Consider the following 18906-nt stretch of genomic DNA (forward strand, 5'->3'; position numbering starts at 1 on the left):
CACATGCCGCGGAGCAACTAAGCCCGCGAGCCACCGCGACCGAGCCCCTGCGCCACGACTACTGAAGTCCGCGCGCGTAGAGCCCGTGCTCCGCAACATGAGAAGCCCCTGCAGTGAGAAGCCCGTGCACCGCAACCAAGAGTAGCCCCTGCTCGCCCCAACTACAGAAAGCCCACGCGCGGCAACGAAGACCCAACGCTCCCAAACATTAATGAAGTAATGAATTAAAACTTATATTAAAAAAAACTCTATTCGAAGTAAAAAAAAAAAAAAAAAAAAAAGAAGAAAAGAAGTGCCAGTCCAATATTGTAAACTGAGAATTTTGAGAAAGAAATATTTGAATAATATAGATGTTTCACCTAAAAATTCTTTAAATTCTTCTTTCAATGGGTCCTGAGAGTCACTAAGAACCACTATCTGAGATTATGTCCACGTTTTCAGTATGTAGTAGTTTCCTATCGCTGCCATAACAAATTACCACAAATTTAGCAGCTGAAAAACAATACAAATGTATTATCTCACAGTTCTATAGTTCAGGAGTCTGGGCAGTTCAGCTAATTCCTCTGCCCTGGGACTCAAAAGGCTCACATCAAAATGTGGGCCAGCCTGGACTCTTATTTGGAGGTTTGGAGGAAGAACCCACTTCCAAACTCATTCAGGTTATTGGCTGGATTCAGTTCCATGCTACTGTAGGACCAAGGTCTACATTTCCTTGTAGCTTTCAGCCAGGGAGACAGCCCGCATTCTTTAAGATCCTCTTTCTACATCTTCAAAGGCAGCAACAGTGGGCTGAGTCTTTCCCATATTTTGAATCTTTCTGACCTCTTCTGCCTCATCTCTTCTGTGCTCATCTCTCTTATTCTTCTGCCTCCTTCTTCTGCTTTTAAGGGCTTATGCGATAACATTGATCTCACTGGTATAATCCAAAATACTCTTCATTTTTTAAAGTCAATAGGTTAGTAAACTTAACTTCATTACATCTGCAAAATTCCTTTACAGCAGGACCTAGATTAGTGTTTGATTGTAACGAGAAAAGGGAATCTTGAGGGGACATCTTCAGAACTCTTCCTACCACAGAGTATGCCCACCAGCTTCAAAGTAGACTAGAATTACAGGTAGTGGAAGACACTTGAATAGATATTTGCCTGGAATAATGCCTCTAATACCCCATTTATAAATGATGAACACACACATAGAAACATACACACACACAAAACATGGCACTTAATCTTGTATTCTTTTCAACAAACTGTCAGAATTATTTATATATATATACACATGTGTATATATGTAAATAACTGTGTATATATATATATGTTTTCAATCTGTAAAACATAAAAGTTTAAAGCATTCTCAAACATTATTTGAGTACTTGAGTGGAAAACTTCATGGCTAATGATAAATCTTTTTATTAGGAATTTCAATTAAGATCTAATCAATATCAATTTTGTACAATTGCTGAAAACCATTACTGAAATCATCCTATTAATATTTGAATTGGAGTGCATTACTCCTTTTAAAATTTATGTATTACCAAAGACCTGCAGTGTAGGTTTTTGTCATAGTCTGGATCCTAATGATGGACATCACTTTCAGAATAATAAGAACTAAGACTGAATGAGCCCAGATTAAGTGCTCAAGAGTTTTAAAACTTTATTTCAAATGCTTATTTTTAGATATTTGAATACTTTTCCTAAGGCCACAGAAGTGGTTAGCTGCAAAGCCAGAACTGGAACCTAACTCCCATTCTTACTTCAACTTCTTTCCACCTCAGTTTGTATTCTAATTGGATGTAATGGGCATTTACTATTGCTGAGGATAGATTCTAAACTAGTGATTTAATCCATGGCTAATGAGGCATTAAATGTCCACAGCTGATAACAAATTGCATGCAAAATATTTGAAAACTGACTTTATCATCATTTACCATCACTTTAATAAGACTGTGTACTACCTTTGTTTATGTATTTCATCATGCTTATTTCTTTGTTAAAGATTCTTGCTCATTCAATCATCATATAGACAAATTACATACATTAATGAAATTATAATCTTGACACTAGGTGTCGAAGTCACTAAAAATTATTGGAAAAAGAATAAAAGATTCATTAAATGTTGTTAAATTACGTCAGTCTATGTATTCTCCCCTCAAATCAGAAGAAACAATCACATTAGAACATTATAAAAGTCATGACCACAAAATAAAATGACAACACCTTAATAAAGCAGGCTTAACTGAATACTGAATTTTTTTAGTTTGGGATACAAAAATTCTAGACAGGTGTTTATTAAGAATCTCTTCATTGATGGAAAATGATATATGTAAGCTTCCAATATCTCAATAATTAAATTCCTACAATTAGATGTAGCAAATGTAGCTACATCATCAAAGGATATACTGCAGAATCTTGAAGGCAGTGCAGACTACATATGGACCTCGTTATATTCATCATTTCAAAGTAAACATCAAAAGACATCTGAACAAAATAAACAAGGGCATTTTTCTACTTATTTCAAGCACTTCCCAAGTACATTGTCTGGCTTAGAGTGTCAGATTAGAATCTCAATGTCAATTTGATTTCTTGCCTTTGTTAATATTCTTGCATTCTATTAGGAAGTTTATAGGGTTTTCTCTTTATTATTGAAATTCAGAAATCTCACAATAATGTTTAGGTGTGAGTCTTCTTTCATTATTACTGACTCAGCTCTTGGTCAATTTTTTTGGTCTGTAGCCTCAAGTCTTTAGCTCAGGGGAGTATATTTCTAAGATTTTATGTGTTGGATCTTTGTGTCTAAATTCCATGTTTCTAATATTTACTGAGATTTTCCAACTCCTTGTTCTCGAATCTAAGGTACGGGATAATTCCTTGAGTTTGTTTCTGGTTTTCATGGGTAGCTGTTCTGTTTTTACTTTTCCTATTAATTTGTTTTGTTGTTTTATTTTTCCTTTAAAACAATAGCTACCTTTCAGAGTAATAATTAAAAAGTATTGGCCTGGACTTAGGTTCTTTTGAGCCTTGGCCTGGCAAGTTAATAGCTATTTAACCTCGGGCAAGGTATGTTAACTATGCCTCAGTTTCCTCATCCCATGGAGCTAATAATAACATATCTTTCATACGGTCATTGTGAGGATTGAATGAGTTAATATGTAAAGATCAGAGAACAGTGAGTGCTCTATGGTAATCTTTCAGTAAAATTACCCTATTGTTCCTTTTACATAGCACTGTACTATTTTACAGAGACAAGATGACAAAAGATGACAAAAAAAAAGCCAACATCTCAAATATCAGTGAGGACATTTAATTAGAATTTTAAATAGTTCTCTTCTGATTACCCATCTGCAATATCTATGTTTCCTGTGTTTCATTGGGAACATTTGCTCTGAGTTCCAGCTTTCCTCTTTTGCTCCCCAATGACTGGTTATTTCATTATCTTTTCATATTGCTGGGTTCAGGTTTAGATGGCCCATACTGGTGGTGGCTGTCAATGGCTCCTTATGCTTGGGCCAACATTTGATGTCATGAAATTGCAATGTTCAGGGAACAGAGAGAAGCAGAAAGTGAGATTTCCTACCAGGTACAGGTACTGGGAATGAACTTGACAATTGTGTTCCAAAAAGAAAAAGCAAGAGTGAGGTGGGTAAGAAAAGCTCCAGTTGCATTTAGGATGCTGATGAAAGCACTTGGAGGAAGCATTAGAGCAAATATTTTGTTTAACATCTTTCTGCAGAGCTCTGATAAATTCTAGAAGCCCTACTGTGTTATTCTCACTGATACACCCATCCTTCCAAATAGGGGTTAAATAATGCTATAATTTCCCAAGCCTGGGTTTCCATCAGTTTTCTATTGGAGAAATTTGCTGACTTGCCTCTCAAGGTTTCCCTACTTTGCTGATATTGGGCTTTAAAAAAGCCTTTGTCAGCTCCTTGGTAAACCCAACACATCTTCATTTTCAAAAACTAAATTCCTGAAAGTGTCTGCTTATTGATGTCACCCTTCCCTGTTTTCCAGCATTGTTACAGATTTTCTTTTGCTCACTTGGTACTTTAGTCAGTTCCATGGAATTAGAGTATGAAGGGGAAGAAAGAAATATGATTGGTTTAATTTCCCATCCTGAAACTGGAAATCCGTTTTAGGTATTGAAAATAACTAAGATGTTTATTTTTACTATGGCAGTCAAGTTAGTTGAGGAATAGAATCTACAGAGTAATAGTTTTGCTTACTTAGCTAAAATGATGCAAAGTAAATAGCTGTCAACATGATTAAAATTACTGGCAATCTGAATTTAATTAATTTGAGAGCTGTGTTATTTTCTTACTTCCTCCAGCCTCTTGACCACTTAATAAGATTTACTTTTAGTTCATCTCTAAAATTTCTATGCTTATGATTAAGAGTAGTGATGTGGACCACTCAAAAGAGAAAATCAGCCTGAATCATTTTTATTGGCATATGCTCCCATTATGAGACTGTTTAGATTACAGTTTACCTTTCTAATTATGTTATCTTCAAGCTATATGAAAATAAAATTTAAATCTTTTTAAGATTTAAATTTTGACCCAAATACTGACCCTATTGACCCAAAATATCTGGGAGGGAATATCTGGAGAAAGAAAAGGCCAAGCTAGCCAGGTATTTGAATCTGGAAGCAGAGAGGTCACAAACTGACTGTATGTAAAACAAAAGGGACCAAAGACAGGTGCACGATTTCAGAGTTACTGTTTACATAAAACCAGTCATGTCTATATCATTGGTAGAAAGCATTTGGTACAATGGGAAGATTTACTTACTGTTAACATAAATAATGGTGATTTATACAAGTTGAATTCAGTACCTTTAAAACACATACACACACAATTGCAATTTAATTTATCTTATTTCTTCCAGCTTGTGAAATGGACTGGAAAAGAATAGCGACAGAGAAAGAGGTGAGACTGACTTGTTCAGGTGTGGGCAGGTTGTCAAAATTGTAGCGGGGATGGGGAAAGAGAGAGCATTCAGCTTTATGCAATGAAGAAAGCTCTACAGACTTGCCTTGAGTGTCTGTGAGGTCAAATGCTGTGCACCCCAATCTACTTCCTGAAGTTAATAGCCAGGTGTTATACTAGTTATGTACCTTAATCATTAATAATGACTGTGGCAGCAAGAGAAAAAAATACTAGGACACATGAGCTCAGGTGACTACAGGAAACATCAATCACACACGACAAGAAAGCCAAAGATATCCTTTCTGCCTGGATGCTTTCATTTGTGACTCTGCAGACTCTCTCACATCAGACTTCAAATTTCAGAGACACCATTTCTCATTGTCTTTTTTTTTTTTTTTTTGGTAGCAACCAGCTTTGGCCATGAGACTCAGATGAAAACAAAATAAAATGCATATGCTGGCAATGTCCATATCTTCCAGGTACCATCACCAGGCTCTAGATTAAAGGCATTTTCCACAAACAAAATTGTCAGTCAAGAATTATTATTCTTTCAATAAAGGTTAAAGTAAGCTACATCAAGAATACATTTTGGAATCAACAGTTAATAGTCATACTAGCAGCAAAGGTTGCCCTTTAATTTTGCTACAATGTCATAATAAGTGTATTGTATATGTTATCTTAAGCAGGTAGGCAGAGCAGGCCAATCTCCCCAAAGCCCCATGCCACACTATAGTGCATCACAAAGTTTGAGAAGAAAAAACACGATCCCCATTCTGGTGGTATCAAGCGGTATAAATGGGGCATTTAGAAACAGGAAGAACAAGACATTATTTTGGTGAAGTAAACTAAGTGTTGATTCCAGTTTGCTATCAAATCTTGGATAGATTATTTCACTTCTCTAGTGTTCAGTTCTCTTGTCTATAAATGATGGGTTTTAGCCATATCAAGAGTCCTTCTGGAGGTCTACATATGAGCTTCATGAGGATCGGCAGAGAGACTCTACACAGAAAATTTTGTAAACCAGATTCTTTAAGGTTTACTGAAAAGACATGCATTAAAGGAGTGTTCCTCTGTGTACTAAAGAACTAGTTATTTTATCTTTCCAATCTGTTATGAACCAATGCTTTAAAACATATATACAAAGTATGAATTAATAAAAAATAAATTTATACAACATAGAATCCTAAATTTTTCTATTAGATTAAACGGAATAAAAGTCCTCTGTTAAGTCACTATAACAATTTCTAAGTGCTTCCCATCAACTGGGGTCACTGTTATGGACTGACCAGCACTAGTTCACAGACCACACTTTAGGTGGGAACTGGGTTAAGGTTCCTTCTAGCACTAACCTTAAAAGTTTCTGTATGAAATCTAGATACCTTACATCCATTCTGCACCAGCTCCTCCTACCCAAATCATACAACCTAACATGTTATCACACTCAGAACAAAATTAAGATCTGTCTTCCTTAGAAAGCAATGTGAGATTGTAAATAATAATGACAACAACAACAAAATGTTTCCCCCAGTTATTTGTGATTATTAATGTTCCCTGAACAGTAAGGGTAAAGAGGAGGGGGAAAGCCTGTAGAACTAATTATCACAGAGTCCAACCATCTGCTACCTGACCTACTAGTTCCCTCATCTATGCTTCTCCAATCATGTGATTACACAGAACTGGCAAGTCTTTACCAACCTTTACACTGTTTTATATTTACAGCCTCATTCAAGATTCTTCACTGCATTTATTAGACACTCAAAGCTTATCATATCCAGGAAGGGTACAAAAGGAAAAAATATGGTCTTCTGCCTTCAAGTTGTTTAGAGCATAACAGTTCTCATAAGTATATTGTGTTAAGAACCACAACTAGGGTATGCAGAAGGGGTAATGCTGAAGAGACAACAAAGTTAGCCTGTAGGGTCACATAAGGCTCCTCAGAAGAAGTTATGTTTTTTTATATTGTGTCTTGAGCTATGACTACTTGGTGATCTAGCTATAATATTAGAGAAATTTAGTCTGCTCATTGGACTATTGTTTGTGGTTCACTACTGTATTGCTACATGCTTGATTTAAAAGGATGTCCTTCCCAGAGATCTTTCTTTGATTAAGAGTGCTCTGACAGAAAAAAGAAGTGTGTGTATGTGTTAATTTTGTGTGTTTCATGGGAGATAGCAAAGAACCAGGAAGAGCAGTGCATATAAAGTGAATGGTGAAAGGTATCATAAAATATGACTTTATCAAAGAATGTGGTAGGGAGGGTGAGGCAAGTGGTGAGAGATGAGGCTGGAGAAAGTAAGGGCCAAGGTCATGAAGCTTCTTAGTTATCTTCCTAAGGATTCTGGATTCATCCAAAGATCTTTTTAACTCATTTAAAGGCTTTAAGTAAGGGGGTGATAGGATCAATATTTTGTTTTAAAGAGATCATTCTGGCAGCTTTGTGAAGGATATCTAGGAGATGAGCAGGATGGAGTACCAAGGGATAATAATAAGAATAAGCATAATAAGAATAATAAGAATATAAGAATAATTCGGGTGAGAAATCAGAAGGTCCTGGACGGAGTCAGTAGTAGTTAGGCATGCAAAGAATGGGATATATTTGCAAGACACCAACAAGGCAGAATTACTAGCAATGAGAGATGAATGATTTTCAGGACGCTGGTTTGGGAAATTTGGAGGTTGGTGATTTCATTACCTGAAAGAGAAAATACTGATGTAAGTGCAAGACGAGAGTGGGGGAAAAAAAAAAAAAGAAGAGTTCATAATTGAATATGTTCAATAATTCAAGGTATCTGCAGAAAGTTAAAATGGAGGTGTCTGCAGGAGTTTGAAATAGGAGTCTAGTTTGGAGATGACTCTGGGCTGGAGAGAGAAAGGTTGGTCATCAGTAATTGTAGGCATGAAATGGGTGTGATCACTTTGACAAGCCTTGCCTGAGGAACTTTATTCCACTCCAAGAGAATTTACTTTATTCCATAAATAGGTGGTTTTTATCTCTTTCATCTTCCCAAACAGTATTAAGGGGTCATACAAAAATATGCATTTTTACTTAAAACCCAAGTGGGAAAGTAAGCTAAAGAGTAAATGATAAAAAACAATAAAGTTAAAGCTGGACTTTAAATTTACACACGATGTACAATCCACTAGATACTGTTTACTTCCCAGGGACAGGTCACATTTTTGGCTCAGGATTTTCAATCAGCAATGAAAAGGGTACTACCAAATGTAAAATAGATAGCTAGTGGGAAGCAGCTGCGTAGCACAGGGACATCAGCTCGGTGCTTTGTGACCACCTAGAAGGGTGGGATAGGGAGGGTGGGAGGGAGACACAAGAGGGAGGAGATATGGGGATATATGTATATGTATAGCTGATTCACTTTGTTGTAGAGCAGAAGCTAACACACCATTGTAAAGCAATTATACTCCAATGAAGATGTTAAAAAAATAATAATAATAAAAATAAACTTCCAGGGGCTTCCCTGGTGGCGCAGTGGTTGGGAGTCTGCCTGCCGATGCAGGGGACACGGGTTCGTGCCCCGGTCCGGGAAGATCCCACATGCCGCGGAGCGGCTGGGCGCGTGAGCCATGGCCGCTGAGCCTGCGCGTCCAGAGCCTGTGCTCTGCAACGGGAAAGGCCGTGACAGTTAGAGGCCCACGTACTGCGAAAAAAAATAATACATAAAAAAAATAATAAACTTCCAACACTCTATTCGAAGTAAAAAAAAAAAAAAAAAAAAAGAAGAAAAGAAGTGCCAGTCCAATATTGAAAACTGAGAATTTTGAGAAAGAAATATTTGAATAATATAGATGTTTCACCTAAAAATTCTTTAAATTCTTCTTTCAATGGGTCCTGAGAGTCACTAAGAACCACTATCTGAGATTATGTCCACGTTTTCAGTATGTAGTAGTTTCCTATCGCTGCCATAACAAATTACCACAAATTTAGCAGCTGAAAAACAATACAAATGTATTATCTCACAGTTCTATAGTTCAGGAGTCTGGGCAGTTCAGCTAATTCCTCTGCCCTGGGACTCAAAAGGCTCACATCAAAATGTGGGCCAGCCTGGACTCTTATTTGGAGGTTTGGAGGAAGAACCCACTTCCAAACTCATTCAGGTTATTGGCTGGATTCAGTTCCATGCTACTGTAGGACCAAGGTCTACATTTCCTTGTAGCTTTCAGCCAGGGAGACAGCCCGCATTCTTTAAGATCCTCTTTCTACATCTTCAAAGGCAGCAACAGTGGGCTGAGTCTTTCCCATATTTTGAATCTTTCTGACCTCTTCTGCCTCATCTCTTCTGTGCTCATCTCTCTTATTCTTCTGCCTCCTTCTTCTGCTTTTAAGGGCTTATGCGATAACATTGATCTCACTGGTATAATCCAAAATACTCTTCATTTTTTAAAGTCAATAGGTTAGTAAACTTAACTTCATTACATCTGCAAAATTCCTTTACAGCAGGACCTAGATTAGTGTTTGATTGTAACGAGAAAAGGGAATCTTGAGGGGACATCTTCAGAACTCTTCCTACCACAGAGTATGCCCACCAGCTTCAAAGTAGACTAGAATTACAGGTAGTGGAAGACACTTGAATAGATATTTGCCTGGAATAATGCCTCTAATACCCCATTTATAAATGATGAACACACACATAGAAACATACACACACACAAAACATGGCACTTAATCTTGTATTCTTTTCAACAAACTGTCAGAATTATTTATATATATATACACATGTGTATATATGTAAATAACTGTGTATATATATATATGTTTTCAATCTGTAAAACATAAAAGTTTAAAGCATTCTCAAACATTATTTGAGTACTTGAGTGGAAAACTTCATGGCTAATGATAAATCTTTTTATTAGGAATTTCAATTAAGATCTAATCAATATCAATTTTGTACAATTGCTGAAAACCATTACTGAAATCATCCTATTAATATTTGAATTGGAGTGCATTACTCCTTTTAAAATTTATGTATTACCAAAGACCTGCAGTGTAGGTTTTTGTCATAGTCTGGATCCTAATGATGGACATCACTTTCAGAATAATAAGAACTAAGACTGAATGAGCCCAGATTAAGTGCTCAAGAGTTTTAAAACTTTATTTCAAATGCTTATTTTTAGATATTTGAATACTTTTCCTAAGGCCACAGAAGTGGTTAGCTGCAAAGCCAGAACTGGAACCTAACTCCCATTCTTACTTCAACTTCTTTCCACCTCAGTTTGTATTCTAATTGGATGTAATGGGCATTTACTATTGCTGAGGATAGATTCTAAACTAGTGATTTAATCCATGGCTAATGAGGCATTAAATGTCCACAGCTGATAACAAATTGCATGCAAAATATTTGAAAACTGACTTTATCATCATTTACCATCACTTTAATAAGACTGTGTACTACCTTTGTTTATGTATTTCATCATGCTTATTTCTTTGTTAAAGATTCTTGCTCATTCAATCATCATATAGACAAATTACATACATTAATGAAATTATAATCTTGACACTAGGTGTCGAAGTCACTAAAAAATTATTGGAAAAAGAATAAAAGATTCATTAAATGTTGTTAAATTATGTCAGTCTATGTATTCTCCCCTCAAATCAGAAGAAACAATCACATTAGAACATTATAAAAGTCATGACCACAAAATAAAATGACAACACCTTAATAAAGCAGGCTTAACTGAATACTGAATTTTTTTAGTTTGGGATACAAAAATTCTAGACAGGTGTTTATTAAGAATCTCTTCATTGATGGAAAATGATATATGTAAGCTTCCAATATCTCAATAATTAAATTCCTACAATTAGATGTAGCAAATGTAGCTACATCATCAAAGGATATACTGCAGAATCTTGAAGGCAGTGCAGACTACATATGGACCTCATTATATTCATCATTTCAAAGTAAACATCAAAAGACATCTGAACAAAATAAACAAGGGCATTTTTCTACTTATTTCAAGCACTTCCCAAGTACATTGTCTGGCTTAGAGTGTCAGATTAGAATCTCAATGTCAATTTGATTTCTTGCCTTTGTTAATATTCTTGCATTCTATTAGGAAGTTTATAGGGTTTTCTCTTTATTATTGAAATTCAGAAATCTCACAATAATGTTTAGGTGTGAGTCTTCTTTCATTATTACTGACTCAGCTCTTGGTCAATTTTTTTGGTCTGTAGCCTCAAGTCTTTAGCTCAGGGGAGTATATTTCTAAGATTTTATGTGTTGGATCTTTGTGTCTAAATTCCATGTTTCTAATATTTACTGAGATTTTCCAACTCCTTGTTCTCGAATCTAAGGTACGGGATAATTCCTTGAGTTTGTTTCTGGTTTTCATGGGTAGCTGTTCTGTTTTTACTTTTCCTATTAATTTGTTTTGTTGTTTTATTTTTCCTTTAAAACAATAGCTACCTTTCAGAGTAATAATTAAAAAGTATTGGCCTGGACTTAGGTTCTTTTGAGCCTTGGCCTGGCAAGTTAATAGCTATTTAACCTCGGGCAAGGTATGTTAACTATGCCTCAGTTTCCTCATCCCATGGAGCTAATAATAACATATCTTTCATACGGTCATTGTGAGGATTGAATGAGTTAATATGTAAAGATCAGAGAACAGTGAGTGCTCTATGGTAATCTTTCAGTAAAATTACCCTATTGTTCCTTTTACATAGCACTGTACTATTTTACAGAGACAAGATGACAAAAGATGACAAAAAAAAAGCCAACATCTCAAATATCAGTGAGGACATTTAATTAGACTTTTAAATAGTTCTCTTCTGATTACCCATCTGCAATATCTATGTTTCCTGTGTTTCATTGGGAACATTTGCTCTGAGTTCCAGCTTTCCTCTTTTGCTCCCCAATGACTGGTTATTTCATTATCTTTTCATATTGCTGGGTTCAGGTTTAGATGGCCCATACTGGTGGTGGCTGTCAATGGCTCCTTATGCTTGGGCCAACATTTGATGTCATGAAATTGCAATGTTCAGGGAACAGAGAGAAGCAGAAAGTGAGATTTCCTACCAGGTACAGGTACTGGGAATGAACTTGACAATTGTGTTCCAAAAAGAAAAAGCAAGAGTGAGGTGGGTAAGAAAAGCTCCAGTTGCATTTAGGATGCTGATGAAAGCACTTGGAGGAAGCATTAGAGCAAATATTTTGTTTAACATCTTTCTGCAGAGCTCTGATAAATTCTAGAAGCCCTACTGTGTTATTCTCACTGATACACCCATCCTTCCAAATAGGGGTTAAATAATGCTATAATTTCCCAAGCCTGGGTTTCCATCAGTTTTCTATTGGAGAAATTTGCTGACTTGCCTCTCAAGGTTTCCCTACTTTGCTGATATTGGGCTTTAAAAAAGCCTTTGTCAGCTCCTTGGTAAACCCAACACATCTTCATTTTCAAAAACTAAATTCCTGAAAGTGTCTGCTTATTGATGTCACCCTTCCCTGTTTTCCAGCATTGTTACAGATTTTCTTTTGCTCACTTGGTACTTTAGTCAGTTCCATGGAATTAGAGTATGAAGGGGAAGAAAGAAATATGATTGGTTTAATTTCCCATCCTGAAACTGGAAATCCGTTTTAGGTATTGAAAATAACTAAGATGTTTATTTTTACTATGGCAGTCAAGTTAGTTGAGGAATAGAATCTACAGAGTAATAGTTTTGCTTACTTAGCTAAAATGATGCAAAGTAAATAGCTGTCAACATGATTAAAATTACTGGCAATCTGAATTTAATTAATTTGAGAGCTGTGTTATTTTCTTACTTCCTCCAGCCTCTTGACCACTTAATAAGATTTACTTTTAGTTCATCTCTAAAATTTCTATGCTTATGATTAAGAGTAGTGATGTGGACCACTCAAAAGAGAAAATCAGCCTGAATCATTTTTATTGGCATATGCTCCCATTATGAGACTGTTTAGATTACAGTTTACCTTTCTAATTATGTTATCTTCAAGCTATATGAAAATAAAATTTAAATCTTTTTAAGATTTAAATTTTGACCCAAATACTGACCCTATTGACCCAAAATATCTGGGAGGGAATATCTGGAGAAAGAAAAGGCCAAGCTAGCCAGGTATTTGAATCTGGAAGCAGAGAGGTCACAAACTGACTGTATGTAAAACAAAAGGGACCAAAGACAGGTGCACGATTTCAGAGTTACTGTTTACATAAAACCAGTCATGTCTATATCATTGGTAGAAAGCATTTGGTACAATGGGAAGATTTACTTACTGTTAACATAAATAATGGTGATTTATACAAGTTGAATTCAGTACCTTTAAAACACATACACACACAATTGCAATTTAATTTATCTTATTTCTTCCAGCTTGTGAAATGGACTGGAAAAGAATAGCGACAGAGAAAGAGGTGAGACTGACTTGTTCAGGTGTGGGCAGGTTGTCAAAATTGTAGCGGGGATGGGGAAAGAGAGAGCATTCAGCTTTATGCAATGAAGAAAGCTCTACAGACTTGCCTTGAGTGTCTGTGAGGTCAAATGCTGTGCACCCCAATCTACTTCCTGAAGTTAATAGCCAGGTGTTATACTAGTTATGTACCTTAATCATTAATAATGACTGTGGCAGCAAGAGAAAAAAATACTAGGACACATGAGCTCAGGTGACTACAGGAAACATCAATCACACACGACAAGAAAGCCAAAGATATCCTTTCTGCCTGGATGCTTTCATTTGTGACTCTGCAGACTCTCTCACATCAGACTTCAAATTTCAGAGACACCATTTCTCATTGTCTTTTTTTTTTTTTTTTTTGGTAGCAACCAGCTTTGGCCATGAGACTCAGATGAAAACAAAATAAAATGCATATGCTGGCAATGTCCATATCTTCCAGGTACCATCACCAGGCTCTAGATTAAAGGCATTTTCCACAAACAAAATTGTCAGTCAAGAATTATTATTCTTTCAATAAAGGTTAAAGTAAGCTACATCAAGAATACATTTTGGAATCAACAGTTAATAGTCATACTAGCAGCAAAGGTTGCCCTTTAATTTTGCTACAATGTCATAATAAGTGTATTGTATATGTTATCTTAAGCAGGTAGGCAGAGCAGGCCAATCTCCCCAAAGCCCCATGCCACACTATAGTGCATCACAAAGTTTGAGAAGAAAAAACACGATCCCCATTCTGGTGGTATCAAGCGGTATAAATGGGGCATTTAGAAACAGGAAGAACAAGACATTATTTTGGTGAAGTAAACTAAGTGTTGATTCCAGTTTGCTATCAAATCTTGGATAGATTATTTCACTTCTCTAGTGTTCAGTTCTCTTGTCTATAAATGATGGGTTTTAGCCATATCAAGAGTCCTTCTGGAGGTCTACATATGAGCTTTATGAGGATCGGCAGAGAGACTCTACACAGAAAATTTTGTAAACCAGATTCTTTAAGGTTTACTGAAAAGACATGCATTAAAGGAGTGTTCCTCTGTGTACTAAAGAACTAGTTATTTTATCTTTCCAATCTGTTATGAACCAATGCTTTAAAACATATATACAAAGTATGAATTAATAAAAAATAAATTTATACAACATAGAATCCTAAATTTTTCTATTAGATTAAACGGAATAAAAGTCCTCTGTTAAGTCACTATAACAATTTCTAAGTGCTTCCCATCAACTGGGGTCACTGTTATGGACTGACCAGCACTAGTTCACAGACCACACTTTAGGTGGGAACTGGGTTAAGGTTCCTTCTAGCACTAACCTTAAAAGTTTCTGTATGAAATCTAGATACCTTACATCCATTCTGCACCAGCTCCTCCTACCCAAATCATACAACCTAACATGTTATCACACTCAGAACAAAATTAAGATCTGTCTTCCTTAGAAAGCAATGTGAGATTGTAAATAATAATGACAACAACAACAAAATGTTTCCCCCAGTTACTTGTGATTATTAATGTTCCCTGAACAGTAAGGGTAAAGAGGAGGGGGAAAGCCTGTAGAACTAATTATCACAGAGTCCAACCATCTGCTACCTGACCTACTAGTTCCCTCATCTATGCTTCTCCAATCATGTGATTACACAGAACTGGCAAGTCTTTACCAACCTTTACACTGTTTTATATTTACAGCCTCATTCAAGATTCTTCACTGCATTTATTAGACACTCAAAGCTTATCATATCCAGGAAGGGTACAAAAGGAAAAAATATGGTCTTCTGCCTTCAAGTTGTTTAGAGCATAACAGTTCTCATAAGTATATTGTGTTAAGAACCACAACTAGGGTATGCAGAAGGGGTAATGCTGAAGAGACAACAAAGTTAGCCTGTAGGGTCACATAAGGCTCCTCAGAAGAAGTTATGTTTTTTTATATTGTGTCTTGAGCTATGACTACTTGGTGATCTAGCTATAATATTAGAGAAATTTAGTCTGCTCATTGGACTATTGTTTGTGGTTCACTACTGTATTGCTACATGCTTGATTTAAAAGGATGTCCTTCCCAGAGATCTTTCTTTGATTAAGAGTGCTCTGACAGAAAAAAGAAGTGTGTGTATGTGTTAATTTTGTGTGTTTCATGGGAGATAGCAAAGAACCAGGAAGAGCAGTGCATATAAAGTGAATGGTGAAAGGTATCATAAAATATGACTTTATCAAAGAATGTGGTAGGGAGGGTGAGGAAAGTGGTGAGAGATGAGGCTGGAGAAAGTAAGGGCCAAGGTCATGAAGCTTCTTAGTTATCTTCCTAAGGATTCTGGATTCATCCAAAGATCTTTTTAACTCATTTAAAGGCTTTAAGTAAGGGGGTGATAGGATCAATATTTTGTTTTAAAGAGATCATTCTGGCAGCTTTGTGAAGGATATCTAGGAGATGAGCAGGATGGAGTACCAAGGGATAATAATAAGAATAAGCATAATAAGAATAATAAGAATATAAGAATAATTCGGGTGAGAAATCAGAAGGTCCTGGACGGAGTCAGTAGTAGTTAGGCATGCAAAGAATGGGATATATTTGCAAGACACCAACAAGGCAGAATTACTAGCAATGAGAGATGAATGATTTTCAGGACGCTGGTTTGGGAAATTTGGAGGTTGGTGATTTCATTACCTGAAAGAGAAAATACTGATGTAAGTGCAAGACGAGAGTGGGGGAAAAAAAAAAAAAGAAGAGTTCATAATTGAATATGTTCAATAATTCAAGGTATCTGCAGAAAGTTAAAATGGAGGTGTCTGCAGGAGTTTGAAATAGGAGTCTAGTTTGGAGATGACTCTGGGCTGGAGAGAGAAAGGTTGGTCATCAGTAATTGTAGGCATGAAATGGGTGTGATCACTTTGACAAGCCTTGCCTGAGGAACTTTATTCCACTCCAAGAGAATTTACTTTATTCCATAAATAGGTGGTTTTTATCTCTTTCATCTTCCCAAACAGTATTAAGGGGTCATACAAAAATATGCATTTTTACTTAAAACCCAAGTGGGAAAGTAAGCTAAAGAGTAAATGATAAAAAACAATAAAGTTAAAGCTGGACTTTAAATTTACACACGATGTACAATCCACTAGATACTGTTTACTTCCCAGGGACAGGTCACATTTTTGGCTCAGGATTTTCAATCAGCAATGAAAAGGGGAAGTTACAAATTATATATTTAAAACCCATAAAAATAAACCAACTTCTCAAAAATGTAATTACTTATGGTACTGGGAAGTGAGAAATTTTTTCTCATAAGAAAAACACTGTACTATAGTGAGAAGTGTTCTTAATAACTCCCCTAAAGTGAATAAAAGATGAAACATATAACTATTATTATGTCCATCAGTGTAGGGTGATGATGTAACAGCTACAGTAAAGGCAATTCAAGGAGGAAGGAAGGCAAATTATGTAATTCACCTGTGGAGCCTAGGTATGTTGGTATGTATGAATGGACAGCTACATTTCCTTCAAGCACTCATCTATAATACCCTAAATATATTTTATCTCCCAACCTAGACTGTTGTGCCCTCACCCACCTTCTCACTATTTAAGGTCCACAACCTTCTTCAAGACACATTCATTTCTCCCTTCAATATTCAATGATTTTCTGAACTAAAATTAAAATTTATGAGAGAAGTGACATTATTTTGATAACTCCCCTAAATCCAGTGGCTTAAATAATACCTGGAAAATAAGTAGTTGTTTAACAAATATTTTGAATAAATTAACAATTTACTGAATAAATAATCCAGATGATATTATAGAGGCTAGTGATGTAAAAATTAATGAGACACTGTTTTTGCCCTCCAAGTACTAACAATCTGAATAAAAAACACTAAAGTTGATTATTCTTCCAATAAATACTAATTGAGTGCCTACTTTGGGACATATTGGCAATAGAGAAAGGAACAAAACAGAATGTACTCATGGAGCCTATGTTTCACAGGGGGAGATTCAAAAATTATATATGTATAATAAAATTATATATATATATAAATATACAATATTACAAAAATATACAATATATTATATATATTAATATATTGATATTATTAATATATACTTATATATAATATATAATAAAATTGTATATATATTATATGTGTGTGTGTATGTGTGTATGTGTATATATATATCTTGAAGGAAATGAGGTAGCAAGCCATGTAGATATCTGGGACAAGACTGGTCCAGACCAAAAAAGAGCACGTAGAGAAGTCCTGAGACAGTGCAGCAAAAACTAACTAATTCTAGTGGAAAGTTGTAAGAGACGGTGGTGATGGGTTGGTGTTTGTCAGGGACTTATAGGCCTTTGTAAGGACTTCGGCTTTTCCTTTGAGTGCCATCACTGAGAAGTTCTGAGCTAAGGAATGACACAATTTGCCCTAGTGGTAAGTGCAGTGATTGTGACACATATGTCCGATATATTTCATGAACAGAAATGAAGACTCAGGGAAGACTAAGTCATACAGGATGCTTACCCAGACAAAGTAGGAGACAGGATGGGAACAGAAACATTTTCAGACGGATGGATACATGGCCTGAAGAAAGAAACTAAGGTGAGAAAAAGTTTGGTGTGCAAGGAAGTACAAGCAATTTATCACGGCCACAAAGCAAATGATAAGGTGGAGGGAATGATGAGAGGCAGCTAAAGAGACAAGCAGGAGAATACTGAAGGATTTTATTCATATCCCTAATCTTTGCAAATAAACTTCATATTCTCGGGGGCAGGGATCATATGTAACATAAGCCGTGTCTATGACACAGAAGTAATCTTCAGTGTTTACATAAACTTTGTGCAACTTCACTGATGAAATGATTTTCACCATGGCTGGAAAAAAACATTTGGATACATATTGATTCATTGATATGCCAGATGTTATGTTTGAGTGTTTTTTAGAAGAAATTACCTACTTGTCTATTATATAAAAGAAAAGTAGTTTCCCCCAAATGTGGCCTTGGGGAACAACTGCATGTTATCCTGACTCATTTCACTATCCATGTGCTGAAGTCACCATTAGAGAAATGCTCTTCTTCAAATCACTTGGACCCGATGTTGGAAGCTCTAAATTCTAACACCTTCACAGTAAATGCCTGGGAACCCAAATTGTAAACCGATAATTATAATCCAAATAGGAAAAAATATTCTAGAAAATGAAACTTAACATACTTTCACTGACCTTTACAAAAGTCAGACTGGAATAGGTGGTCTGAAAATAAATTTATCTAAAAAATCATATTCAGGGCTTCCCTGGTGGCGCAGTGGTTGCGCGTCCGCCTGCCGATGCAGGGGAACCGGGTTCGCGCCCCGGTCTGGGAGGATCCCACATGCCGCGGAGCGGCTGGGCCCGTGAGCCATGGCCGCTGAGCCTGCGCGATCGGAGCCTGTGCTCCGCAACGGGAGAGGCCGCAGCGGAGGGAGGCCCGCATACCACACACACACACAAAAAAAAAATCATATTCAAAAGAAAAAATCAGTACTGGTGCCCTGGCTTAAAGAAAGTGGTTGGTTACTGCATTCCTCCTTAATCACCTCAGGCTCTTGTAGTA

The 18906-nt window shown here is 36.2% G+C and overlaps 1 protein-coding gene across 10 annotated transcripts in view; it reads right to left on the bottom strand.

Moving 5' to 3' along the window:
• Window positions 1-18906, bottom strand: part of CTNNA3 (catenin alpha 3) — a 1750900-nt gene that overhangs the window by 653611 nt on the left and 1078383 nt on the right. Inside the window, exons 12-13 of one of the 10 annotated variants that reach the window (XM_028481842.1) lie at window positions 17838-17897; window positions 15586-15996 (exon numbers count right to left, since the gene is read on the bottom strand). The exons of the other annotated variants lie outside the window; for them this stretch is intronic. Coding sequence (XP_028337643.1) covers window positions 17877-17897 — 21 coding nt within the window. The 3' untranslated portion in view covers window positions 15586-15996; window positions 17838-17876. Of the gene's footprint in view, window positions 1-15585; window positions 15997-17837; window positions 17898-18906 lie in introns of those variants that run through there. 10 annotated transcript variants of the gene reach the window in all.

The sequence above is a fragment of the Physeter macrocephalus genome, chromosome 20 (assembly GCF_002837175.3).
Source record: "Physeter macrocephalus isolate SW-GA chromosome 20, ASM283717v5, whole genome shotgun sequence".
NCBI lineage: Eukaryota > Metazoa > Chordata > Mammalia > Artiodactyla > Physeteridae > Physeter > Physeter macrocephalus.